Below are 27951 nucleotides of genomic sequence, written 5' to 3'. Positions count from 1 at the left end.
TGTGTAATACAGACCTATACCTGTTTTCAAAAACAAACATTGATTCTGTTTTGTGAAGTGAATGACACTGACTGGTAGTGGGAGAAGTACCGCGCAGCGGTAAGATGAGCAGTCATCTTTGATCTGGAATTGCCACTGTACAGTTAGTGCTTTTTATCTGCTGTACCTCCTGCTGGTACAGGCGGCACACATTCAGGAGCTTCTCAAGTGAAAACATAATGCATGTTATTATACGTACAAAGAGGGAAGGTAGAAACTAAGCAGAAAATAACAAGACACAAAAGCACAGTACTTTTAGCTTCCCTTCATCATAAAGGAAAAAAATACAGGAGGAAAATAGCTTCCATATTTTTAGGCAATCGTGAGTCACCTTAAATCTCTTAGGATATTTTAGTAAAAATTATATTTAAAAAGCTTCTATGAAGGAAAGAACTAGTAAGTTTTGCTTCTGACATATTATACTTACTTTAACAAAAAAACAAACAACAAGCTTCTTCTAGGTATAGAACCAGTTATCTATCTTGGAATATAAATGTTGTGAAGTGAGCTATGTGGACTGTAAAAGGAAGGATGACTGGGTGATCTTTTCTGAAGCCAACTATTAGCATTCTGTAATTATACACTAGATGAGCAGTAGCAATAAAGGTGTTCCCACATCTGGAAAGGTAGTGGCTGGGAGGGATAATCCATGGCCTAAACTCACTGTCCTGCACATAAGGTCCTTATTGGTGAACTGTATGGTCATGAGATCAGGCAGGCTCTGGAGGTGTGGTGGAGATCTCAGAAGAGATCAGATTAGAGCAAAGTCATAGTGTTGTCAAAGAGCGATGACAAGGGGATCATATGCTTAGAGAAGGTTTTATCCATAGTGCTGGTGCAGGATTGGGAACTCTGGGGTGATAAAAGGCTCTAGTACTCAGTTGTTGTTTTGGAAGTGTGCAGACACTTTCATATGTTTTTTCAAATAAAGCATTACAACTAAAACCAAAAGTAAATGGGTAGTAATCGTATTTTATATGTGTTTTCTACCTGTAACCCAGAATTACATGACTTGCATGCAGGTGTATTGTCAGATGTCGGTGCACAGAGCTGCTGAGCATAAGGAAAGTAAGGATTTTCTGGGAAGTCAGGAGGATGCAGGCACATTCACGTACTAGCAGCCCTGTCCTGTTCCATCACAGCTGCACCCTGTCCTCATGCTCTATTTAAATTGGGAAGATGAAGAGCTGGGTTACTCTGATGTAACACTCCAGCAGACCTGTGCCACTCCAAGGACTGTTTTTTCATTGAACCTACATGTGTTAACTTCATGTTTTTAGCTCTGTAAGATGATTAAAACTGTTAGTGGTGATTGCACAGAAAGCGGTGCAAAGTATTTTCTGTTCTAGTTATTCTGGCATTATATTAATAGCTAAAGGGAGGTTGAATTAATAGACAAAACCCTCAGGTGTAAAAATCCTCAGGTTATCCCAAACCAAGTTCCAGCCGAGATTCTGCAGTGCGTGTTTTTCAACAGCAGAATAACAATACAGCTCATAATCTGTGAACTCCAATTTTTTTTCCATGTGCCCCTCAGTGAAAACATTCCAAAATATTATACGAAATGAATAGAACTGTAGATACAGTGATTGTTGTTCTGATCCTCGACCTGATACTCTTCAACTGTCTGCAGGAAACTGAGACCACCTTCTCAAAAGGGCTCGTATTCGATGTGAATCGGTAACAAAGCTTTATTCACAGAATAGCTAAACAAAGAGGAGTAGCTGTGTATTGTTTCTTTGTACAGACTAGTGTGTAATAACACATCGCTCTTCCATGTTTTGAGTTTTTGACATAACTTTTATGGAACGATTTCAGAGCCTTCAGACATTCTTGTTGCAATCTCATGTCTGTTTGAAAAGACACTTCAAATGAGGTTGCACTGTAAAAAAATCATATTCATGTACTCATTTGGGCATTCTTGTTGCTGTGCTTCTGCTGCATGAAGTATAGTTTGTAGAACAGAGGATAAAGGGATAAGGGTCACAAAGCTTTGTTTTGTTTGGGTGATTAATTTTTTCTTATTTCTTTTAAGGGTCTTAGGATTTATATTCATGTACAAAACATTGCACACACATTGTTTTCTGCTGTCTGCAGAGTATTAAATTCAGAAAGAAGAGTAGATTTGTAAGATATTAATCAAAAAGAAAGTAGTCTCCAAGTATACTTTTAAAGATTATGGCTTAGTGTTTTGGCTGAAGTTCAAATCCTGAAGGAAAAAAAACCCCATTTTTTTGAATAATACTGGTTCATTAAAATAATTTAAGGATTCTTAAGAAGGCTCCCATATGAGGTGCCAGACTGGTTCTAAACCTCATTGAATATCACATCTCACAGAATTATGCAAATGCCAGTCAACTTACAGTCAATTGTAAACTGAAGACTCATGTCTGGAACTTCATGAAATCTTATCACCAAGCATTTTTGGAGGAAAAAAATAAAATCCAGTCTTGAATTAATGAAAGTTTGGAATAGGCTTGCAAACTATCAATGAGATTATTGTAAAACAACTTCTGTTCTTAGGATGCCGGCAAGAAATGAGAGAGCCCCCTTCTGCTAGACTCTCTGAAATCCCGAGGCAACGCTCCTGGCAAGTCAGGGTAAGGTGCTCCCAGGAAAGCTCAGGTCTGTTCTTATCTCGGCCACTGGCTTTTCCATTTGAACTCGTTGTGCCTCTCCTAGCGAGAGGCCAGATTCAATAGGCACAGCCGGCTCTGGAGTTGAGAGCAGCTTTGTGGGGCAGCGGAGGGACCTGGGCAGTGGTTTCCCGTTGGTGAATACTGACGCAAAATTCTCCATTCTCTTCTGTTTTCCATTTTGTGCCTTCTACCTGGTAGCTCTCAGGAGCGAAGAACATCCACGACAGGATAGGGAATGAGCACAGAGGAGGCTGTAATGATGGGAGTAAAGACTGCTGCATGAATGCAGGCGGTGAAAGGTATTTGGCTTTATATAAGACAGGCTGTTATGATGAGATGTGTAGAAATTCATTGAAGCACCTGCATATTTTTGTGGGATGTATTGCCTTCTGTATGGAATTTCTTTTCAGCAAATATGCTTTGAAGACTTTGGGTGATGCTAAAGAAATGCAAGTGTCCTTGACTTCAGTCTTCGGCTTAAGTTTAGATGGGAATATGAAAAACATGCAACACTAGCATTCACTTGTTCTCAGAAGTGGATTGTTATCCTCAGATGGATCATGACAATCTACAACTCCAGTGTGGTACACATGACGTGTATCTACAGGGTTTATCAATTGTAACTGAAGTGTAATCATGCTGACTGCTGTTCCTTCTTATCCAAAAGGAATGTGGTAGAGGATTAACACAACATCCAGACATATTTTTTCCTTACTTTATATATGGCTTATTTTTTCTTTCATTAAAACCAAACTGTATGATAAGTCAAACTCACAGTGGATAGAAGCAACCAGAGTTGAGACCTGAAGAACAGTCTATCACTTCATTAGAAGCATCTGCATAGCAAGTCAAGAAAGAATGGCAGATAGTGCTCCTGAAGCCATAGAGAGTTTTGTACAACTTATCACCTGAGGCCAGAGGTCTCCTTGCCTGTCTGATACTTGGCCAGTTCAAGGTCCTGAATAGAATTCTTGTCCCTTGCCATACTTTTCAGTCCCCTGCCAGCACCGCACCCCACTTCTCGGGGAATATAAACTCAAAAGCTCATGTACTGTAGAGTTCAGTGACACGCAAATAACTGCTTCACATTTTCTGTTGAAATCCTTGCATTTTTTGGGAAGAGTTACAGCACATTGACTTCACTTAAATCACCATTAAAAAAAGTACTATTTGGGAAATGCTTGTTTTCATTTCACTGAGTGCTTCCCAGTACCTTTATGTAGCTACTTCCTTTTCTTTAAGGTTCAAACCATTTCTGTGAGATGTGCAGAATTTAAATAAAGGTGCACAAAGGCTGTTATTTGTATTACAATGGCGATTAGCAACCCAAACCTGCCCAGGTCTCTGTTTTGCCGACCACTTATAAACACATTGTAACAATCAGAAATTTTAGCACTTACCTAGAGAAGACACGCAAAATACAGAGGGAAAGCAATGGGGAAAGGATTTTCCCAGGACAGCAAAAATGAAGACCAGGACAAGAATTCCAGTCTGCTGGATCGTAGTCTGCTAACCTTGCTAGCAGATCTGGCTTATCAGCAGCTTGATATCTCCTCATTATGAGATTCAGATATTCTGAGGACATGCAACATCAACTCTTTGTTAACATATTTTTCTTATCAGTTCTAGAAGAGCTCAGAATTTTTTCTCCTATGGCACAAATTTCACACAGGCACTTTGGAGGTTATTGTTTACAGAAGAAAAATAACAAAGATGATAAACATGAACAAAAAAAGCGGGCTTTTGCACCGTAATTCACAAAGCTGCTCAGATGCTTCAGTTCCATCCAAACCAGTAGGCATTAGATGCTGAGTTAATGAGAGCTGGAGACTATATGATATGGCAATGACTTTTGACTACTCTTAATGGTGAAAGGCACCTATATAAACTCCTGAAGGCATCCAGGCTTCAGATTTTTTTTCCTAAACAAATGAATTTTCTCAAGGACAGTTTTTCCTTCTTGTTTCAGAGAGTTTAACAGTTAGATGAACTTCTAGAGTCTTTGAGGTTTAGTCTTCTAATGATTTTTTTTTTCCTAGAGAGAAAAATTTTGTTTTGTGTACTTCTTAGCAAGGAACCACAATATGAATTCTGGTGCTTTTCTGCATGCATCATGTTTGTCTTGTTTCAGAATTATCTCTAATTTTCTTGGCTTCCTCCCCAGATTGCTTTAATCATTAGTCTTTTTCTTAACTGCTTCTCTGATGTGTGTCATTGTGGTGCCTGCCTCTCAAGAGCTATCCTGGGGAAAAAACATCTCACTGGTATCACAGGGTGAGCAGAGCTGCTTCACAGAGACAACAGCACAATGTAGTCAGGGACAGCTGGCTCTCACGCCAACCTCAGATACATCAGGGTGAGTCAGGAGTAATTAGAGCACAATTACTGGTCAAAATCAGGACCATTCACTCTCAGTTCCAGATTTTCTTTGAAATCGGTGCAATTTCACAAAAGTAAGTAGAAGTGGATCGTTTTACTCTGCAATGAATTTAAACTACTGTCTGGAATGAGTTTTGAATCAATACAGGATAGATTTAAATCTTTATGAGCATAACAAAGTATTGTCCTAAGTGTGCCCCTCAACATCAATCCCAGACAAGAATGTGGAGTGATGCGTGGAGTGTAACGTACGCGGTTACATACAGTACATACAATGGGACCTGAACAAAGCCACAAGGTGCTGCACATCGATTATATGTCAAGAGATAATTTGTATTGATTGGAACAGCTGGTGGCTTTTAGAAAAAATATAGTACATGAACATTTATAAAATTCTTTCCTTTTTCTGTGGATAGGGAAAAGTTTTAGGCATCTTCGCTATGTAGTGTTAACTTTGATGAGCTACCAGTATCCTTGTATGACCTATTTCTCATAACTCTGTTCCATACTAGAGAACATTGCAGCTTCATTGGCAATTCAAATTCCCAGGGTAAATTACACAGATAAATCTTGGTGCCACAGTCCATTGAATTTTACCTAATATTATTCTTTTTCCTTCAAGAACTTTAAGAGACTATGACTTTCTGCATTGACTTTCATTATTTTTCTCCAACACATAAATAATTAATGTGGATTACTCTGGACTGTTGAAACTCTTTATTGAAGAAATTACCAAGTGTATATCATAGTGTCTCTTCCACGAGATGAACTTAGGTGATTTTGGCACTCTAAATAAACCTTATAATGCGATTCAAAATTGCACGATAAAGGTATGAAGCTGTTTTGCCAAATACATTCCCAATAATAGCAATAAGAGCAATTTAAAGTGTTTTCAATATCCAGCAGGCTTCAGTATGGATACTCAGAAAGAGATGGATTTAGAGCACAGCTTGGGTCCTGTCTCCCTCTTTGGAGCTCATCTGTTAAGTGTAGCTCCCAAACCCATGTCTGCTCTTGTCCAGATTAGGCTTATTTTCCTGCAGTAAATGACTATGGACTGTGCTCATGCACTTCAGACTCCAGAGTTATACAATTCTTTTTTTCCTTGCCAACTTGTTTTTCCCCGTTCCACATGATAATTCACCCAGCTCAAATTAACTGTGAAATAGAGATGGAACAAAAAGAAGAGTGATTTTCTAAGAAGAATGAGGAATGGAAAAAGAAGGGATAATATGTGATGGGTACTGGTTGTACTGCAGCTGTTGGTACAGGCATCATTTTTAAAAGATGCTGTGCTCCAGTATAAACAAAACAGAACAGTAAAGCAAATAATTCCAAAGAAATACTCTAGAAAAATTGTTACTGCCTTTGAAGTCTGGTGAGGACAGTGTTGGCAGAGGTGCGCTACCCCTAAGTATTGGGTAATGACTTACTTTTAGAGTCAATATAACTGGATGAAAATTGCTGTGAGTTTTATTTTTTAAGTACCAAAGAGATACTCATTAATATTCTCTGACAAATAACGAAAAGAAAATTTTGGTGCTTGTTAGAGGAAAATGATAAACATATCTCCTTTATTTCCTTTGATTATGTGAACAATGGGAGTTTTCTCAAAACATGAGGCACAACTTTAAGGAACTGTTTTGGAAAAAACCTGTCAATGAATGTGCCTCTTGGAGAGTGATTCGCTTCAGATGGTGGGACATAACCTTCTTTACCATGTGTGTGTTTTGGAAAATTATATCTGAACTATCTTCCAAAGCTCATAACCCTCCAACACAGCTCCTGTTTCCTCTGGCTAATGGTTGATTCCTTCCCCGACTCAGGTTGTCTTAACCCTGACAGTGGAAGAAGGCTAAAATTATGTTATAATTATGACTTAGAATTCACCCCCATTCTGCAATTTTGTAAAATGAGTATACGGGAATAAACTGACAATCACTGATGGGTAAAATGAGGCTGACAGCTATAATGATGACAGTAGTTCTTCCACAGAATAAATATGACTGAACTGCAGTGCTTGCTGGCCTGTGTGCAATAATATCAAGGAAGGCTTTTCCGGTGATACCATACTCTGCTGTGTATAACCTTCAGTGTTACCTTTTCAATTTTTTATGGCTATGAACAATACTAGAAGACTTGTCTGCCCACAGATTGTGTGGCAAAGGAAGTCATACAGGCGATAGCGGCTAAAAAAATCAGGCCACTTTGTTGATGTGTTTAAACAGCAAAGCGGAATTGTTGGAGTCAACAGCGTTCAGCGTTCAAATTCTCTGCTTAGTGCAAAAAGAAGTTTTGCTTGGTCACGGTTGTGATTTCAATGGGTGTTGGGGGACTTTTCAGGTTACTGCCCAGTGAGGAAATTAATTATAGCAACTGGTGACCAGAAGAAGGTACTGAATCACAGTTATTGAAGGCCTGGTCTGGATTTTTATGACATTTTGTATACAGCTTGTGAGCACTTCAGTTAACCTTTCCTGGTTTTCTAGGAATGCATCATACATTTTATATTGTAGAGATGTGAATATGGACTACCAGCATGACAAGGATGTTTTATTTGGGACCGCATTACTTGGGCAAAATCACATTTGACGCCCCACTGCCTCATTGAATAGATGTGGGTAAAAGATTTTGCTCTTGATCCTAAGAAGTAATAATTTTACTGTTAGTTTTTAAATGATCTTCTATTTGTTCTCCAATAATGGCTTTATCTGCAAATCTTGTATTTAAATAGAGAGCATGTTAGTGTTCAATGTAACCATGAGTGGAGCTGCTCATTTGCCAGGTTACGTCTGTGCTCCCCATTGCTGTGTGAGCTAGTTGTGGTCTCTGCTGAACAAAGACTTGGAAAATGTAGCATTGAGAGAATTGTATTTTTTCAGAGGAGACAATGCGAGTTCTTTTAATATTTACTGTGAAAAAAATAACAAAAAGGCACAGCAAAACACACGCTGCCTGTATCAGCCCTGGGCAAATGTTCTGGACCTTTCCAAGCAATGGCCTTTCCCTGTCTCTTCACCTCCTGGTCTATTATTACCGCTCACATCTTCAATTCTTCTTGGTATTGACCTTTCCTCAGCACTCCCCAGAAGAAAAACCCTACATCATTGCAATCATGGCATTAGTAATTAGATAAGTTAATAATATTTTCACCACAAAGCAATTCCTTTCTTTAGTGATGGACAGACTCAGGACTAATTACATGCAACAGAAGAGATGTAGTTGTTTGCTTTTTTTTCCTAAATGCAAAAAGGACAAAGTACCTACCTTATATAGTGAGAAATAGTATCAATTAATACAGCATTTTTGTGCTATTTTGCCTATTTAGTGCGTCAATCCTTGCATTCTGGTGGTGGAACAATGGTTTCTTGGAGAGCAGAAGAGAATGGGTAGGAGTTAGAAAAAACTTCTCAGAAAGAGAATGGAGGAGTTTGGAATAGAAGAAAAAGAAAGAAAAACAAAACAAAGGAAAAAATGTATAAAAATGAAAATTAAAAAAATAGAGCCAGGGAATATCAACATTTATTATCAAAGTGAATGCCAAAATAAAACTAAAGAGAAAATTGATTTTTCATATGTAATTGATAGGTGTTGAGCAATGATTGCATTACACATGTATGTACGCCTATGGTGCCTGTGTAACCACAGAGTTTGGGAAATGGAGAGGAACTCTGCTTAAAACCTGTGGTCAGCTAAAAGTACATTTTTCCTGGCCATTCTTGCGATGTTGTGTAATTCCAGCCTTGTTAGGTGTACATGTACAGCAGATAGATGAAGATATGTTGGGTAGATCCCAGTTTTAGCTGACTGAGCAGAAGTTTCTCTCACCTCTACTAGTGAGATGAATACATCTCTCTCAACCAGATGACTTCTCCATTCAGTTTTCTACATTAAAACCATGTTTGACTCTTTAGCGATCAGTTCATGTTATCATTCCTTGTTGCCACTGTGCACTAGCTTGACTTTTTTCAATTAGAGCTACCTCACTTCTGTGAGCTGAGCACTCATGAAATGTCATTCTAGGACCACATTTCTTCATCCCACTATAGAAAAATAAACAGGTGCTCTCTATTTAGAGGCACCCACAGCTGACCTTAAAGGCCCAGGGAGGCCCATTGGGCATGCCTGGTGTTGGCAAACACAGGTGTTCCCTATTTTCTCTCTCATTAGCAGTAAGTATTTAGCAGTGCTTACCCTGTAAAGTCTCCTTACCAGAAAGCAACTAATTTTGAGAGAAACAGATAGTTTTGAGCTTTAGCTATTGAAAAGGTTAGTGGTCTTCAGCCTATTTTGATTAAAATAGGTCATAGTGGCTAAAATTTTGTGGTGAGGGAGTTGGTTGTGCTTTGGAAATGTGAAGAGATATTAAGTGCTCACATGGTGGTTGAATGAGGAGCATGAAAGGAAAAGGGAGAGAATCCTCAACAACAGAAAGGATTTAGGAGGTTTGTATTTTCCTATTTTCTGATTGATAGATATAGAAGAAAATTAGATGTTCTTGCCTATTGTTTGTTTTCTTGCTTTGATGATTACAAGACAATTTTTGATAAAGAAGCTATAGCCTATTTTTTATTATATCTTAGATAATAGAGTGATTATGGGTTTGGGGCAATTTTGGAAGATATGTTTAATGTAAAGTTATAATGAGTTGGTTAATTGGGAGAAGAGACAGCAAAATAAATATAATATTATCTAGTTGAGCAGTGGATTTTAAAAAATTATTTTCCTGGTAGGTGAATTACTACAGCTTTTTCTAGATGAAGTTCAGGTGATTTCAGCTGATGTCTGGACTGTTGTAACCTTCAGAGACACCTGTTATAAATCCAAGCAAACAGTATATTCCAGTGTGATTTAAACTTCCCTATTTTGTTTTTAGGAAAGTAGAACCTGGTGACAGGATGAAGGAAATAGCTTTATTAGTGTCTCATGAGAAAAATACCTTGATAAATAGATTTAAACTTTTAGGTGCTGTACTTGAAACAGTCTTTTGTGTTTGTGTTGTGCTGACTGTCTGTGAAACTGCTGTAGATGTGGGGTGGAGGGAGAGAAAAGGGACGTATAAGTTTTTTTGAGGCCCTATGGAATCTCTTTCCCTGGATAGTTAACAAAGAATGCACCATGTAAATGTATCATAATATAGCATAGATATGTGTCCTCACTTTAAACAGTCATGAAGCTGAAAACCACTGAGAAAATGTGTCTGTATATGACCAGGTTCAATACAAATGGTCCTTGTACCTGACACAACTTAACAGTATCACAGGCTAATAAAGTCTGCATTTAGAAGGACGAAACTGGGTATTTATTTATTCTTCTTGACGTCTCTCTGAGACACCTACTTACCTTGTTATATGGAAGTTTGATTTGGATTATGCAGACAGCCTGGGCTTTTCTGACCTATAATGACTTTACTCATATAAACCCTTCTGAAATTAATAAATTCATAAATTATCAAGAAGACAGCTTATAAGCACATTATTTATGTCAGTATAGTGGAAGTTGGCAGGCATATACCACAGCTTGGTGAGCCCTTGCATTTAGGAATGTGAAAAAATATGGGATAATCCTTATTGTTGTGCTGACTGGATTTTAAATAACTCCAATATGTGCCAGGGAACACAACACGGGCTTATGTGACATGGGGAGACGACGATCAGCTGAACTTCTTGTGGCTGCTGGTGCACAAGTTATTGTTCCAACCTTCTTCATGACTGTTGGGATGTGGGGGCCATGCAAGAATTAGCCATAAAGTTGAATCTTTAATGCAAGTTAAGAAAGAAACCTGTGTTTAAATTCTAGATTAAGATTTGTACCTGTTCAGTTTTAGTCTTTGTTACCTGCTTATGTCGAGAGCTTACTGTAGGGTTGCTGTTTCAAGTAAGATTGAGGGTTTCAGATGGTTTTTGTTTTTGTGGGTTGTTTTTGTTGTTTGATGGGTTTTGAAGATATTTTTAATGTGTTTTTGGAGATTGCCTGGCAGAAAATGAAATGTAATTTTGATCCCATAAGGCATGAACTGAATTAAGTGCTTTTATGGAGAAAATGGCACTTCACTCTTCAGTGGTGACTTATTGCCACTATTACTATTAGTAGGGAAATTATATTTAAAATGAAATATGATGCTTCTTAATGTCACAGCAAATAACAACAAAAGATAAATTAGTAGTTAAATTAGCATATTGACTGGCTGCATGAAATATGCATAATAATCAACTATAGCAATAAATAATTTGAAATGAAATATTTTTCAAGGAGTTTTGAAGGTCCTTGTCTATTTCAAAGTATTCATAGATGGATACAGTTTGCCAGGCATTGACTTTATTAATTTGCTCTCTGAGACATAAGTTTCCAAGGCTGTGTCAGATGTCTTGCTGCAGTGAGTGTCAAATAACCAGTTCTTATTAAAAGAGAAACTAAAACATGATAAAATCAGCTTTCTTCTGTGAAATATATTAGGTAATAAAGCACAACTTATCAAGCAAAATCTGAGTGCATTTCAGTCAGAGTTCTGTACAGAGGTAGCCTGGCCACTTGTTGCTTTGCACCTGTGCATATTCATGTTATTTATTTTGAATGTGGAGTTTTCTGTTTCTGAGAATATCAGTATATTATGGGATGGCCTGTCTCTGGCAAGTGGCCATGGGCAGCAGGTGTTTGTGGTCCCAGCTCCCAGGTGTTGCAAAATCAGCACGGTCTGGGTGAGCCAGTTGCTGTTTTAATGTGTGACTCCACTAGAAATGTTCCTGGTTGAAGCTTCTTATGCGATGTGTTTTGAATCTATAGCAGAACCACTGCAGGATGGGAAATCAAACACATAACTGCCTGTGTTCCCTCCATCATGAGACACCTTCCACAGCCCTTTATTTGAAATGGATACTGTGGGCTTCTGGTTTTATACCTTTTGTGATCTCTCAGGACAATGAGGCAGAGACATTTAACCAAAGATTTCTTCTAACCATAAAAACGTTTCTTTTAGAGAAGATAATCTTCCTGGGTTTGGAAAACTGAAGTTGAAATGTACCTTTCATTTGCCTGGCTTGTATTAGTACTTGAAGTCTTTTACTATTTTTTTTTCCTGCAAGCATTCTCTTTTTGAAGTGATCGTTACTACGCTTTTAATTAGATCTGTTCTTGTGCTGTCTACACTGTGCTGATGCATTTTGGTCCCTGCCTGTTATAATTCTTGCCTTATGTTCTTTATGAGTCAATGCATAGTTAAGGCATCCTTCTGCTTTGCTGGGTGGGTACCAAGGCTGCAATCAGATTTCTTCAGTGAGTTTTCAGATGCTATTTCAGGCCAAAAGGCTGTTACATTGGACTTGACTGGAGCAATGGTATGCATCTCAAAAATAGGTCATGAACCAAAGTTTGTGGATGGTGTAGACACATGCTGTTCTGTCAAACTCTGCTCGAAGAAGCCTTTTCTGGTCTGAAACTTCCTCTGCCTTTCAAAAGCTACCAAAACTATATCCACAGCTTATTGGTGCACAGCTAAATGAACAAGAGAACAGTTGTATTGGTGGGTGTATTGTAGGCTTTGATGATCTGCTTAAGGTTATGTATGTATGGTCTTTCCAGGCAGATATGGGATAGTTATAAGGGAGTCTGCTGGTGCTTCAAATGACTTGAATTCATGTAGATACGCTTGCTTAGCTCAGACCTAGTGCTGAGCCAATAAATCTTGCTGAGAGACACAGTATATTAGTTCAGGCTTAATGATGTGCTAATACAGTTACCTGCTGAAAGGCTATGCAGGCACACATAAGTCACTCTATTCCCTTGAACTTTGCTTTTAGTAGAGTTAGGACTTGGGTAATTCATAGGCAGAGACTCTTGAGCCTTTCAGTTTTTCTGTTAAGAACAGGCTACTTAATCCATTTGGCTCTCTGATGAATAGCAATGCTTAGACTCTATGCCTCTGTGGAGATAGGCATGACTGGGAGAGAAGATTTACTTGTGTGTTTAGATGGGGTGAAGTTCCTGGCTGTTTTTTGGTGCATAGCGTGGAACTGCTCAAGATTGCTTGATTTCTATAACTCCCTGTGCCCATTTCTAAACTTAAGGTACTTCCCAAAGAAGTTAGAAGGCTTAATTGTGAAGATGTCTTCTCCAGGGCAGTTTCTGTGTTCAAAATACAGCCTTGTTCCTTGGACTTTATCCAGTTCTACCTCTTTCTTTCTCAGAAAACAAAGTAAAGAAACTACTGGTTAGATGACTGGAGTGCATGCCATTAACAGCACAGTATTTCACGCTGCTTCTGTACTTGGTCCTTGTTTCCATCCCCTAGTGTGGAGTGACCAGAGCAGAGACACATCTTGCACACTTCACTGCTGCCCTCACAGACATCAGCACGAGTTCATTTTATTTGAAGATAAAGGGAAGAAAAACTAATGTTTCCCTACCTAGGTGATACTGGCAATAGAATACACATATTCACAGATTAAATAATATTTGAGTGGATGAGCTGGAGTTGCCAACCTGGATGCAGTTTCTAGAGTGAGGTGTGGGGCTGCCATAGCACGGGCCTGTAAAGCACCATTTTTGGAGCAAATTTCCTGCTTTAAGGGAAAAACAACAACATCAAAACTGTAATCAAAACCCACCCAAGCAAGAAACCCCTAGGATATTTTTCACAGACAGGTACCAGTCTGTCAGCTGTCTGTGGAGGTATCACAGTGTTGGTATGGATGGCTTAAAGACTTAACTCTTTTCCCAAAGAGTTAATGCTCCTGAGGATCTAGGCCTGGTCTGTGGTTGCAGTTCCTAGATCCAAGCCTAATCTGAGCAATTTGTACCTGATTCTTAGGCTTGTCTGGTCACAGTAAAAATATTTTTAGGAAACTCCTGATTTCTTGGTGTATATGTTTTGTGCTGTGGCACTGTGCTGTTGTATAATAATGTATTGAAAACGGAGACAACACAAAGTCCTTCCAACTACTAACTAGGAGACGCATGCATGGAGGAAACTGAACCCTCAGAGGAATTTGGGGGAAGAAAAATATCAAAGGTTATTCTGGATATAGCCAGTTAGTAAGACATGCTGTCTAACCAGACCTGTTCCCCTTGGTTTCTGCACTACCCTGTCCAGACTCTGAAGGCCAACGAAACATCTGACTCTTGCTGAGTAGTTGATAGCCTGAGAGGTCTTCAGTCTGCACTAATTATCCACAGTTTGAAACCTGCATTAATTTTCACCTTTCTGTTGTGTTTTTAGGCTGCCTGTTTGAGGATGACCTTTGCAAATCTTTTGAAGTCTGTGTAAATGGTAAGTCTATGTTTTGTTTGCTGACTACGCTGTCTTCTGCTGTGTAATTGCTATGTGATCAATTCAATAAGCACAATCTATATAAAAATGAGGAAAGAAAAAGACAGTACTGGGTATGACTATTTGATCAGCAGTTGGGGGAAAATCAATTGATTTTAAAAATGTGTAAATCCTCTTTCAACCTTGAAGGAGATCACCTCCTTTTGTGAGAAACAGATTGTAATTAAATTAAACACAGTGAAATATGCTAACATTTAATTTGTCTTAATACAGGGTAAAAATAACAGTTTTACCTTCAGGTTGTTCATCTTTTTAGAGGTTGATATTGAGCAATTATCAGTCTCATTTTCTTGAAAAGGTTGTTATTTATTTTAATAAGAAAGAAGGTGTAAAATGAAGACTGCTATTGTTCTTGATTGTGCTGCTTCCATTTACTTGAACTCTGTAGAAGCAGCTTTCTTGTGCTCTCCTTCACAATTTCTTTTCAGTAAGTCAAAAAAGTCAACACAAATGTATGAATAAGTCTAATTGGAATAGTAGGAAAGACTTTTTCTGACCATAGTCAAAGTTTGTTAATGTGCTATATGAAATAATTCAAATCCTGATGAAGGATGGACTGGTTTAGAGAGAGATCTTTTGAAGCAATTACTGTTGTATGATATATAGATTCATAATTAAGGATTAAAAAAACCCACTGTTTTTTATATGAAATTTCTCTTTGCGAGTGTGTCTGGCATAAAATAGTAGTTTTGTTTTACGTCAAACATGGGAGACAATTATAAACTTCATTTCACCTTAAATGTTTGTTAAATTTGGATATTAATAAAATTAAACTTCTGCTATTGTTGAATGTCAGGCAAATGCATGCAGGAGAGGGAATAAAAGACAGAAATATGGTTGAGGAGTTGGGAGGGACTAAAATAGTTTATAAATAGTATGTTTGTTAACATCTCCAAAGGTAATTACTTTGTTAAAGTGTCATTTGAAGTCATTTGAATAATGTGCAAAACTCCTTCATTGACAATTTCCATGAGAGAAGTGGCATTTTCTACAGTGATGTGTTTTGCTGACTGCCAGTGATCTTCAGTGCCCAGCTGTGGTCTTCTCCAAGACACTTAATGGTGTTTTATGATAGGCCACAGGTATATCTGGCAGACAAGTATATCATGGGAGTTTGTGTGTTCTCTGAAAGCCAAAATCTTCAATAAAGATGTTCCTATAAAGGTTACTTTATGGCTTCTTGCTCCACCTGTTTGTTTAATTGAAACACAGTTTTAAAAAACCCAACATGACTTTCATTAGAGTGCAGAATTAAACTCTGGAAATTGTATCTTTGAATTCAGAAAGGACCTCTTCTGTAGATCTACTCTTATTTTGGCATAACTGTAACTTAAAGGTCAGTAATAAACCAGTTGATCAATGGTATTTCATAATGTCTGATCTTAAGTAAAAAGTATACGCGGGGATTCTGTCACTGTGTTTAACGTCACAGCAGGTTGGTTTTTTTTCCCTTAAATGGGCAAATGTTGTCTAGAGTGGATTTTAAATGATGTCCTTGATGTAAGTAAAAATATGCTCTTCTTGAGGAAAATTAACAGAATCTTTGAATGATTATACTTTGAAGTACTGAAATGCCATCATAGTTTACTTTACATATGTACCAGAAAAGAAGAGGGCCACTTGCTTCTAAGCAGTCCTTCCTATTTTTCCTGTCCAAACCAGTTCTGGCTCAACCGTATCTCTGAAGTTCTTCAGAAATCCTGATGTATTAAAACACAAAGGCTTTGCTGGATTGAAAGCTCAGGAATCAGAGTCTGTAGAGGTCACTGTGCTCAAGAGTAGAGCTTACTCTGCATATTGCAAGGTCATGGCCAAGTTTGCCTCCTTTGTTGTCACACCAGTGCATATTTCTGAAGGACAGTGTGGATGTGGGTACGAAAGAGCAGTGACTTTTGGGCAGCATCTTTGAAGCAGCTGTGATGTGCAGGTCTGAGTCTGACTCCTGCAGGAAGGCTGATAGTTTTGATTGTTCCTCAGCTTCCAGCCAAGGACCTGAATTGATTGCATTTTCAAAAATGAAATTTGGTTTGCCTATTGAGGACATAAATCAGAGTATTTGCTGTTTCATGTCATGTCATCAGCTGGAGACTTGAAGTACTTGTTGTGCATTAGACTTGTAAAAGGATAAGCAAAATACCAATAGCTGAGCTGTTTCATAATTTGAAAAAACCTAATCTGTCCTTCTCATTTGTTTTGAAGAGGTTAAGTGCTTGGAAGATTCTGATAAACGTTCATTTGTATGAGTAAAAAAGGTATCTCAAAAGAAATCTGATTGTTAAAAGCAATATAATCCAGTTATAAGATCTGATATAAACAGCATCACTGTTTCAGTTGCATCGCTTGCATCTGTTTAGGTCATACACCATTTTGCAGGGCAAAGACTGGCTGTAATAATGATTGTTGACTTTTCTGCCACTTTCCCTCATCATATAAAGGTCTCTCTTGGCTTCAGTGATGTGTTCTCGCTTATGTTTGTTTAATAGCTCCAGCAGCATGCATGCAATATTAATTTATTTTCATAAACCTTTTATCAGTTTCCTGAGCTGCACTGACTCATCAAGTGGTTAAAAAGGAACATATTGTTTCATGTTTATTTTAATGGCATAAGGATAAGCCAGGTAAAAAGACCAAATGAGTTTTTCTGGATTCTTCCTTTGCAAAGCTAGAACTTTGCAGGGTAAAGTGGCTTAGGTGTCATTTATTTTACTTCTGCTATGTCATTACCTCTATTTTACGGTTGGAGGAACTGATATTTTCACCCATCTAAAATGCTTGAAGCTTGAAAGCTTGCAGCTGAAAAACTTGGTATGAAAGGTAGAAATGCTTACGAGCTGCAGACCCTGAGAGAAAATAATCTGGCATTCTATAAGATTGTAAGTGCTTGCTCCCCAATAAGTGCTGATAAGCTGCTACAGATACCACAGGAAGCAAATAAAGATGTCTTAATTAAGATATATAGAAAGGAAAAGAATAATATAAGGAGTAGAATTTGAAATGAGGTATGTGTAGTGACACAGCTTTAGGTAAAGAGGGTTATGACATTCACATGTTCATGTAGGTTTTGGTGTCTGGGTTAGAATTTCCCATGTGTGCATTTTTTTTCTTAACCATTATGCCTAGAATGTGTTGGTATGAAAAGGAAAAAAAGAAACATCAAGAAGGAATTTTTAGAGTATCTCTGAGACAGCAATCCTTCATTTGTTCTAGAATGCTCTGTGTGTTCATATATTAAAGTTAGTACTTCTGGATATGTGGGAATATGTCATGTTCTCTTTTGTATTTTGAGTGATAAGTAAAGCAGTTCATGTAAAATATTAACTGATATAGGTTCCTTGTTGGAAGGTTTAAACAAATGGGCTCCTGAAAGCAGGAAGGCGAAGAGTAGTTTTTATTCTTATGAAATGACACTGTTGAATTCTGGTGGTGCCACTGGGAAAGATGCCATGTGGTATAGATAAAAGCATTCATTCCAAACTAACCATCCCTTCTTGTCCTCATTCCTCCCTTTATAAACTGTTTCAACTGCCCATTTAGAAGGATGGCATTCTTTTCATTAGGTTTATTCTCCAGATATTTTGCTTCAGAAAGCAGCTTTGTGCTGTGTTTTATCCATGTGTGGGTACCGTGAAATATCTTTGCTCCTTATCAACAGAGCCTTTATAAATCAGGGCAGTTTTATTTATGAAACATGTTGTGGCTGCAAGCTTCTTTCCAGCATGAAATCATAACAGGGTTCATGCAGACAAGATCAGACTGTAAAAAAACAGGTCTGTGAGGCCAACCAAAGAAGTTAATTAAATACAGTCTTTGGTACAGCGTGCATCGTTAAGTCAAGCCTCACTGACAACTACTAAACCTCTCTTAGGAAGGCATGGTCTAATGTCTGCAGGAGTGTTTGAAGCTACCGTGCTCCTGAAAGGCTGTATAAACAGCTGTGCACAGCTGAATCAATATTGCTTTATGTATGCAAGTGGCACTTGTTAGGAGGGACTTAGGTTAGCATGGTGTGTCAAAGGCATCCAAGCATTGCAGTACAAAGTCATGAGCGTTTCCAAGTTTGGATGTCTCCAGATAGTTCAGAATATTAATGTACTTTATTCCTCAGCTACAGGGCTCCCTGAACATTTGGAATATAAGTGATTGTGTGTGCTGGTGATGAGCCATAAATAGTAAACATGTGCTACAGATGATAAGGGAGAGGAGTCAGGGTCCCTGAAATGGTTTCTTGAACTTAATGTGTCACGCTTTGAGGTTTTCCAGATCATTGCCTTGTAGGATGGAATTACATGCACCTCAGTGTTGTTTAGCTAACAGATGTCTGCAGCTACATCTGCATTTGCAAGGCACTGCTCTTACAAAAGCTATAGAAACTTTGTCAAATGACAGTATAAATCTGTGCCTAAGCTTTCCAAAGCCTTTCAGTAGGAATCAGTGCTTGTTATGACTAAATTCAGACTTCAGTGGATAATGCCAAGCGGCACCTCTATATACTGTTACTTTACTGTATGTACAGAGAATTTCTGTGCTTTCCAAGGATGTGGTAATTCTTCACAAGTAACTCAAGTCATAATACTACCCTATAGGCTGAACCTGATGTTGTAATTTTTGACGTGAATTCTGAGGTAAATGGGAACACGTGTGTTTGAAGTAAAAACCTGACCAATTATTTAAATATGAGGATTTACTTTCAGTGGTTCTTCCATACTAGTTCAAGGACATCAAATTTTTGTTGGACTTTTTTTTTTTTGATATGCTTTGAATAAGTACATCAGAATCTGGTATGATACTCAAAAAGGAGAAAGTTTTAGTATTTTTCCCTTGTATCATGGTATTCTGAAAAACCACATCTTCAGAATTGTTTACATAGTTTGTTCAACTGGAATCAAGGGTGGTACCACCTACATATTTTTGAGAATCTGTGGCTGTGGGGATGGGTGTCTTACTTAAGAGTTCATACCCAGATTTTGAAGTAATTATGTGTTTGCCTTGGTGGAAATAAACACCAAGAATGAAATTTACTCACTTCTTCTCCCCCTGCACTTGTTCCCCATTAAATTAGGTGACAGCATCATGTAACAGGAGCAAGTCAGTGATATGGAGTTTGTTTGGGAGTCTCTGGTCCCCATCAGCCTGTGAACTCCCTCTCCCCCAATGTTGGCTCTGGCTTCCTCTTGAATTATGAAAATCTAAGAACACCTGTGTTAATGACAGTGTCAGACCTCCTCAGGATTAATGAGTGGAAGAGAAGCTGTAATGCATAATTAGGAGTGTGAAGGGGAGCAGGAGGTGGTAGCTTCAGACATCTCAGGGTTTCTCAGCTCTACTCCACCCAGCCATGCCGCTGCTTCACAAATCAATTGTACGGCCTTGGTTCCTAAAGGAGGGGAGTCTGGTAAGCTACTGGGTACACAGAGCCCAGTGCCACTGACAGGAACACCTCCAACACTGATGCTGGATGGTTCTGAGCTATTTCAGTTAAAAACACTGTGGAAAAGAAATAACATTTGAATTTCACCATGAGGTTAAAAATGTCAGGACAATGATGACTTCATCTGCTTTACATTGCAGTGGGGTGTGGTGCTTTTATTCTCTTTGAAGAAAAAGCCTGTCTATCTTCCAAACTGTCTATTTGTGTCCTGTTTTTCCTCTTGGTGTGGTGTTAAAATAGCTGCCTGTGTAACAGTGGGGTGCCTAACACAACTGGCATTAAAACTGGAGTAGTGGTCAAAGGTGAAGTTACAATCTGCTCCTTAGGAAAAGTCACTTGATGTGATAACATAACTATGGTTATCACCACCCTAGCTGTCACCAAAAGCTTTATTGTGGATTTTGTGTGTGTGTGTGTAGAATCTGAAGTCATAGCTGCTGCAGGGCACAAACCATCACTTGGACTTTGACAGCCTGCTCTTTAGCACCAAGAGAGTGGCCAGAATGTACAACCATAAATCTACCACCAGCCATGGGTAATCCTTTATATTCCGCTGTCCTCTGCTAGTAAATAAGTCTTGGAGCTGCTGAGTGTTATTTCATATGGACAGGCCTCCTTTTTCTTCCAGCTCAGGCAAGAATGCTTCTGTGTTGTCATATGGAAACTTGCATTTCCATCCTAGTGTTGTGACTTGTGGTAGTGTATATTCTCACTCCAAATATTACGGAACCATAGAATCATTTTGATTGGAAGAGACCCTCAAGATCATGAAGTCCACCTGCTAACCCAACACTATTACTAAACTATGTCCCTCAGAAGCCCACCTATGCATATTTTAAACACCTCCAGGGATGGTGACTCCACCACTTCCCTGGGCAGCCTGTTTGAATGACTGACAACCCTTTCCATGAAGAAATGTTTCCTAATATCCAATCTAAACCTCCCCTGGTGCACCTTGAGGCCATTTCCTCACATCTTATCACTTGTTACTTGGGAGAATACTAATGTGCTCCGTGCTACCACAGAACCAGGGCAAGTATCACAAGTAAAATTGTTTAATCAGTGAATGTTTGAGTGTTGTTGTTTGGTTTTGTGGTTTTTTTTTTGGTGTTTGATTCAAGATCTTTTGTTAAAAGGCTCCACCTCCCCACCCACAGGTTGGAGAGGTGGAGGGACTAGATGACTGAAGAATAAACTTCATTTAGTATCTATTTCTCCACTACACAAATTATGTATTTGCTGTGCAAATGTTGATGGATGTCCAACATCTAATGCAACTTGATTTTAAGGAGGATTGAAGTTCTGGAATATTTTGGATTTTCTGTTGTTTTGGGGAAAATATTAAGTATTTCTCCATTGAATGAAGACTTCACTATTATAATATGTGTGCTTGTGTTTATTACAAAAAAACAGGCAAATCCTATTTGCTGCTTTTTGGTACTTGTGCTAGGCAGGATATGTGCAACTTAGGGTAACTTAGAAAATGTTACACTAGCATATTTAAGATTTTCATGAAAGTACATTTGGGTATTTGCAGTATTTTCTGTATTATGTATCTTACTAGTGTGTGGTGGACCTGTTCATTAACTGTTTTTGGGAGAGCTATGTAGCAGCTGTTGGCACGCTTGTTGGACATGTTCAGAGATGTTCTCTATTTCATCACTTTATTACAGTAAAAAAAAGTAACTGCGGTATTTGGGAGACCATGGAAAAGTACAGCCTGTTTGAAAAAAGGCATTAGAGACTCTTAGTAAAATTTGTGTCTGATGAATCATGAAACACAGGAGTCTGAAAAGGACAGCATGGTCTGTAGAGAAGAGAACATCAAAGGATAGTGTTCTGGCAATGAGGTGGAAAGCAAATCAATCCTGGTTTGGAGTGACATTGCAGCAGTGTGTCTCTGAAAAGCCATCACGCTTTCTCCCTTTCATGTGTCAGGGGACATTTGGAAGTGTTACGGCTTCCTTCGTAATCACAGTGTTTGGGTGTGGTTTCAAAACTAGAATAATAGACAGGTTTTTTCTTTAAATCTTTCACCTCTACTAAATTTTTCACCTTTACAAAAATCCCTGAGCCTGCACAAATATATTTATGAATAGAAAACATTAATAAAAACTGTCAAACCAGAGATGTGAAATTGGTGAGGTGGCAGTTGCACAGATATATTGTGATTATTGGGCACTCCAGCTTTCAATGAGAGGTGGATTTTTCTTTTTTTCTGGAGTTAAAATAATTTCCACTTAACATGTCGATTACTTACGAATATATAATACCAAAAATGAAGTGCATAACTTTGGATCTACTTGCTTATTTTGGATTTCACCTAATCTCTTTTAAATGTGAAACTGATGTTTGCCGTTGTCCCCTGAATAGAAGTAAATATTGTCACAGTGCAGCAATGGCTAAGTGGGTCAATCAGATTAATTATTGTTATTAGTGATCAAGGTGCTTTGGTAATTAACAGGAGTGTCTATAAGAGCATAGACTAGAAAACTTTGAACCTGTTTCCTGCTTGAGAAAGCCCTGTGCTTATAAAACATCGTGCCACTGTGTCTTTCTTCTGGAAAACTTCAGTAATACTGTCTAACAGTACATTTTCCTAAAATATGGAAAAATTAATCAGACTGCTTGCAAAATGTACCAGTTTTACAAGGCCATTAATGAATGACTCTTGTCTACTCACTCTGTGTGTTCTTGGGTGTGTGGGAGGCAAAGCTGTAGGCTACTTTAATGTCTCCTGAATAAGATCCTTTTGGATATTTCTTTACAGTTACAAGATTATCTGTGCTTAAGATGACATACTTAAATTTTTTATCTTTTTTTTTTTTAAATTTCAAATGTTCTGTTAAAACTCTTTCTCCCTGTTTGCTGGCCAGGCTGTGCATTGCTTGACTGTTGCATCACAATCACATAATAAGCACCTTTATGTTGCAGACTTCATCCCATTTGACAAGCACTAACAGAGTTTTGACTCTCAACATGCCTTTAGATAGTAAACATAACAGAAAAAGAATGTTATTTATGGTTTGCAGGGGGGGATGTTTTGGTTCTGGCTAGGTAACTTCTTGAAGAATATGAGAACTTAGTAGCAAAACCTCGTGACTTGGATCACCTGAAAATGTATCTGCCTCAGCAGAGCAAAACTCTGATAAAAGCTTCTGCAGACATTTTTTTGTCTCAAGATAGCTTGAATGTGAAAATATATTCAACAGTAAGTGACATTCATGACCTGTCATGTAAGAAGCTAAGGAGGGAGGCAATTATTTTAACCGATAATATTATAAATATGAGATGCAAGTTCATATGCACATAAAGTATGATATTTATGAAAAAACTTTCAGTGACTATGTTCTAAACAGATGAACTGAACAGATATATTTCCTTCTGTTTTATTTTTAAATAGGGTGCAGAAGTTTTATCCCAAGTTGTATAGCTATTACTGGAAGTCCTTATTTTGGACTTCATTGGATCCAAAGTAGAACGTTAATCTAAGGAGAGCTAGAAAAAGTGTACCTTTTATTTATTCTAATGCTTAGAATAAATGCTCTGTAATAAAGAACATTGACAGGTTTTTTTGTTCCATGTCCTCATTTAATAAGAACAGCCTGAAAGTGAACTAATCATAGCACTACTGATTAACAGGTAAAGACTTGTTAATGAAAAGTCATTCTCCATTATCAGCTATTCAAAGCCTTTAATTTAAACAGAATTTTCTTTCCTGCCTCACAACCTCCATGGCAACAGCAACAAAAGTTTACCTAGAGGTAGACAGAACAATAAATATATTTTGTGGTCCAAAACTATTTATTGTGATTTAGTCCTTTAGTTAAATAGCTTTGGCTGCTGCTCTGCATAAGTGAAGAAATATTTAGTTGCTTTTGCTGCGGTGTCAGCACGTTCCTCAGTTGGCTCTAGGGTAGGATCAGAGTGATTTAAGGAAGCCAATACCAGTAGTGGATGTTAAGGGAGAATAATACAACATTTAATGTTTGGACTGTAAACTCATCAAGGGAAGATGCTGATCAAAAGGAAAATGTTTTGGTTTTTGATGTAACACATCAAATACTTATGTGACTATTGAATTTGTGATATTAGGATAAGGCTGAAAATGAGTACCTAATTTATTCTGTTTAGACCTTTTAAGACCATATTTGGTCTTTCAACTGCATTACCTCACTGACTCTTTCAGAGACTAGACAATACCATCATGTTCTTTTCCTGGAAGTAACAGACTGGGTGTGATTGTGTATGGTTGCAGACTGTACAATTTTTCAATGACAAGAATATATTTTGTTAGCTTTCTTTATCTGTTCTTGAGCTGCAGTTGAGTCTATCTGTATGATTAATTCTGTAAGAGATGAGAAAGGGGTGTATCATCCAACCAGAAACTACAATGTGCTGATGGGGGAAAAAAATATTGAGGGTAGGGTTGAAAACTAATGTGACCTTCATTAAGATTATTTTTCTTTGTCTAATTGTTGTCTTTTGACTCTGCCTCATACTGCTCTATCTCAGTCTTGTGAAACTCAGATGAAATGGGCATTGAGTGTAGACTGGCAGTTAGATGGATGGACATTTGGATGGTACTATTACCAATAGTATCCTAGTTTATTGGATGCTTATGTTATAGAAGACAATCTGCAATACCCAATCACAGTGTAACCAGTTAAAATGGATTGTGGATTTCCAAAATTAAATCAGTCTGTTTCCTGTTTTCAGGTTGGAGATAGGATGGTGGCATTGGTTTAATTTTTAAATTTCAATTCATTTTCTAGCTTTAAGGAAGAAATCTACCTGTTTCTTGTGTTTATTGTGACATTTAAATCCCCCAAACCTTTCCCAATGACAATAGCCTTCTGTTAGTCTTCTGATTTCATCTCTTTCTAGAATGTTGTTTCATTTCCCTTCAAGGTTGAACTTCCAAATTCAAGATATAAAGATTTACTAGACTTCTACAATAATTAAGAGTTCTTACTTCTATTTACTGACAGCCTCATTTTAATGGAATTTTGCTGATGGCTTATGTTGGGTAATTGAATGGAACAAACTGTTCTTTCACTGACTGTAGCTATTAAAGTTTCCCTTTGCATTTGTATCTATAATTGTGATTGCTTACTTGTGTTTGGTGAATGATTACATTCTAAGTATTCTTAAATGAGATCTCTTTTTACCTTTTTATTTAATCACAGAAGTTTTTGAACTAAGGAAAAAATGATTAGATGAGAAGGGACAAATATGTTCAACTAAATATAAGATAATACTGATGTTCAATTAAGAAGTATCAGTCCTATTCTATGTGTCAAATTATTTTTATTCACTTCAATTTTGTAATGGTAAATTTATCTGTAGTTCTCAATGTTTTTGTGACAAATGTTTGGAGTTGAGTCTAATACTAAGACTTTCTTTTTTTTTTAGTAGATCAGTTAGTACCTGTTTTATATCCTTTGATCTAATGCATTGTCAATTAGAAGTCACTCCTTATTGGGCTTTATTTCAGGTTATTTAGAAAGAGATTTATACTAGCCCCACAAAGTGTGTGTGTTGTTTTGTTTTCTTCTCCTGAAGGAATTAAGTCATTGGGTAAAATTATTTAAATTATTTTATTTAATGAAATAGTACCCCACACAAATAATGCAAAAAAAAAAACCCAAATACAGGTTTTAATATATTTTGTTGGCATGGTAGTTGAAAGTCAAGTTATGACCAGAACAGAGGCTAACAACATATTTTAGAATGGAAGACATCTGCACCTTCAAAAAGGTGATTTCACCTCAAAAATCTGTAGAAAGAACCAGTCTACCACATAAAATCTCTTTGCTGTCCTCAGACATCTCTTGGCCAGCACACATTAACTGAAGATCAGTTTTGGACGTGGAATATTTTTCTGGGGCTGCAGTGGTTGTGAAGCGAATGCCATGATTCCTTCCTGCTTTGCTTAACTGAGAAACCCACAAATGCAGATCAAATTGCTCAAACAATAGCTTAGGATTTCTCCTTAGTTATGGGGAGGACAGCCACATCATTTCCTTGGTCTATGATGAAATAATAGTTCAGAATTCTTGAGCTTAGGGTTTTTCATCATGGCTTTCATTTGCATCCAGTAGTACATGAGTAAATATTTCCTGTTTTTAATCCAAAAGTTTCTACATTGGATATAAACGGGAAATGGGCGATTGCTAATTAAGCTGCAGTGCAAGTTTCAGTGCCATTATAAGCCGCCTTTTTAGAAACCATGACAATGACATTAAGCATTTGCTAAACAAAATCTGCTCCTGTATGTCATGCGGTTTGCATCCTGTTTACTATTAAGAGGTTGTTGGCATAGGCAGAAGATGTTTTGTTAAAAACAATAAATAAACAAAATTTTCTTGGTCTGAAATCAGCTGTTTTCAGAATTGCTGGTTTAGATCAGGTTTAGATGGAAAAAGAGGAGGAGGCATAAATATTTTTTCTATGCTTAATTTTTATGAGCCAGTGCTTGTACATCAGCTGTTATGGTTTTTATGCGAGTCTTCAAGCAAAGAAATATTTTCTAGTGACATGAAAATAAAGTTCTGTTCCATCCTCACAAGGAAGACTTACAAGGAGCCACTATAAAGGTCTCTGGCAGGATCTGGTTTCAGATCCCCATCTGCCCCACAGGGGTGGAAGTGTCATTTCAGGAGAAGAATGGGAGGGGGTTTAATCCTGTTGCATGGAGTTTGAAATGCTCACTTTGATGTCAGCATATACACTGCAGAGGAAGTTTTTGCACTAAAAACCCCCAAACAAAGAAACACAGAAATCCAGGGACATACCAAATCCACTGAGGCTGAAAACCATACATAAGTAAGTGACTGAACTGCATCTTGTTTTCAAAGTGGTGCAAAACTTAGTCCTGTCCTCAGTCCATGTCCCTTAGGCTGTTCTTTATGTTGTTTCAGCTATACAGGAATTGCTCTGCAGTCTTGCGGCTCCAAGCTGGCTTTTTTGCTAAAAGAATTGAACATTCTGGCTGTATAATCAATGGCATAGTCTAAACCCACTCCACTAAAGGAGAAAAAAACTGCGAAGAATGTGAGAGAACTTGTGTGTCTGTTATATAGAAAGATGATTATGGTGATATGTGAGGTTTTCTCAGTGGAAAATACAAATTAATGCAGTTTATTTTTAAAGCATTTTCCTTTGCTAGACAAGGGGATTTGGTAGGCAGTCTGACACACTCGCAGAGGAGCAGAGCCATATGTCACTGCAGCAGGGTTGTCCTTTGGCTTGAATAAAATGAGAATGTGAAAGATTTTATTGCTTTGGGTGTCAGTGCTGGTTGTAATCAAGACAAAACAGCATTATCCACAATATCAGTGTGGGAGATAGTGCAATTCAAGTGGCAGCAATCTTATGGGTGCCCAAGAGCCATGCTGGCTGGGTCTGAGCTCTGCAGGTCTGCAGGTTTTGTACGCTGTTCCCCCTGTGAGCAGAAACACCTTCCACAATTGCATTTGGAGTGAATAGTGTTGATTAGTGACTATTTTTTATGGAAGGTGGAAGAGATTCTGGGTGTGGCTTTAACAACTCATCTTTTGCTGTTAACAATCTCTGAATTGACTGTAGACTCAACCAAAGAATGTGGGTGTTTCAGGCAAGGCTGAGAAGATGGTGATGAGGTAATCTGACCCAAACTGCTCCCCACAGTAGTTTTTGTGTGGGAGATGAGGTTGGTGAAGGCAGCAGCATGCCCTTCTTTCAGCTGGGCCAACACAAACTATTCTCTGGAGCTTCTCAGCTCAAGGTTGTTTTTCCACATCCTGACCATGTTGGTGCAGAGTTGTGGCCATGACCTGACACCTCTTCTCTTTGCCACAGCCCAGGATTCCCTGAGTGAGCAGCATTTGCTGTCTAAGACAGGGAGAGGCTGAGGGACCACTTAGACCAGGGGTGTCAAACTCATTTTCACTAGGGGGGGCACATCAGCCTCACAGTTGCCTTCAAAGGATTGAATGTCATTTTAGGACTGGATAAATGTAACTACCCCTACATTCTTACAGTCCTAAAACTGCATTCGACCAGTTGGTTCAAATATGCGGGGATTGTTTAGCTTACCAGATCCCCATAGAGAAACATCAGACATTATTTCTGTTGACACCCCCTTATACCCCCCAAAT

At 38.0% G+C, this 27951-nt stretch overlaps 1 protein-coding gene across 3 annotated transcripts in view; it reads left to right on the top strand.

Annotated features, from left to right (window-relative positions):
* PTPRN2 (protein tyrosine phosphatase receptor type N2) overlaps positions 1-27951 on the top strand; it is a 647850-nt gene that overhangs the window by 55077 nt on the left and 564822 nt on the right. For all 3 annotated transcript variants that reach the window (XM_065050472.1, XM_065050473.1, XM_065050471.1), the window contains exon 2: positions 14272-14322. In XM_065050472.1, the coding sequence (XP_064906544.1) occupies positions 14272-14322 (51 nt within the window). The remainder of the gene's footprint in view (positions 1-14271; positions 14323-27951) is intronic.

Source organism: Columba livia, chromosome 2, assembly GCF_036013475.1.
Source record: "Columba livia isolate bColLiv1 breed racing homer chromosome 2, bColLiv1.pat.W.v2, whole genome shotgun sequence".
NCBI classification, from domain to species: Eukaryota; Metazoa; Chordata; class Aves; order Columbiformes; family Columbidae; genus Columba; species Columba livia.
Note: the sequence above shows the minus strand (reverse complement) of the source record. Positions and strands in the feature narration are given on the sequence as shown.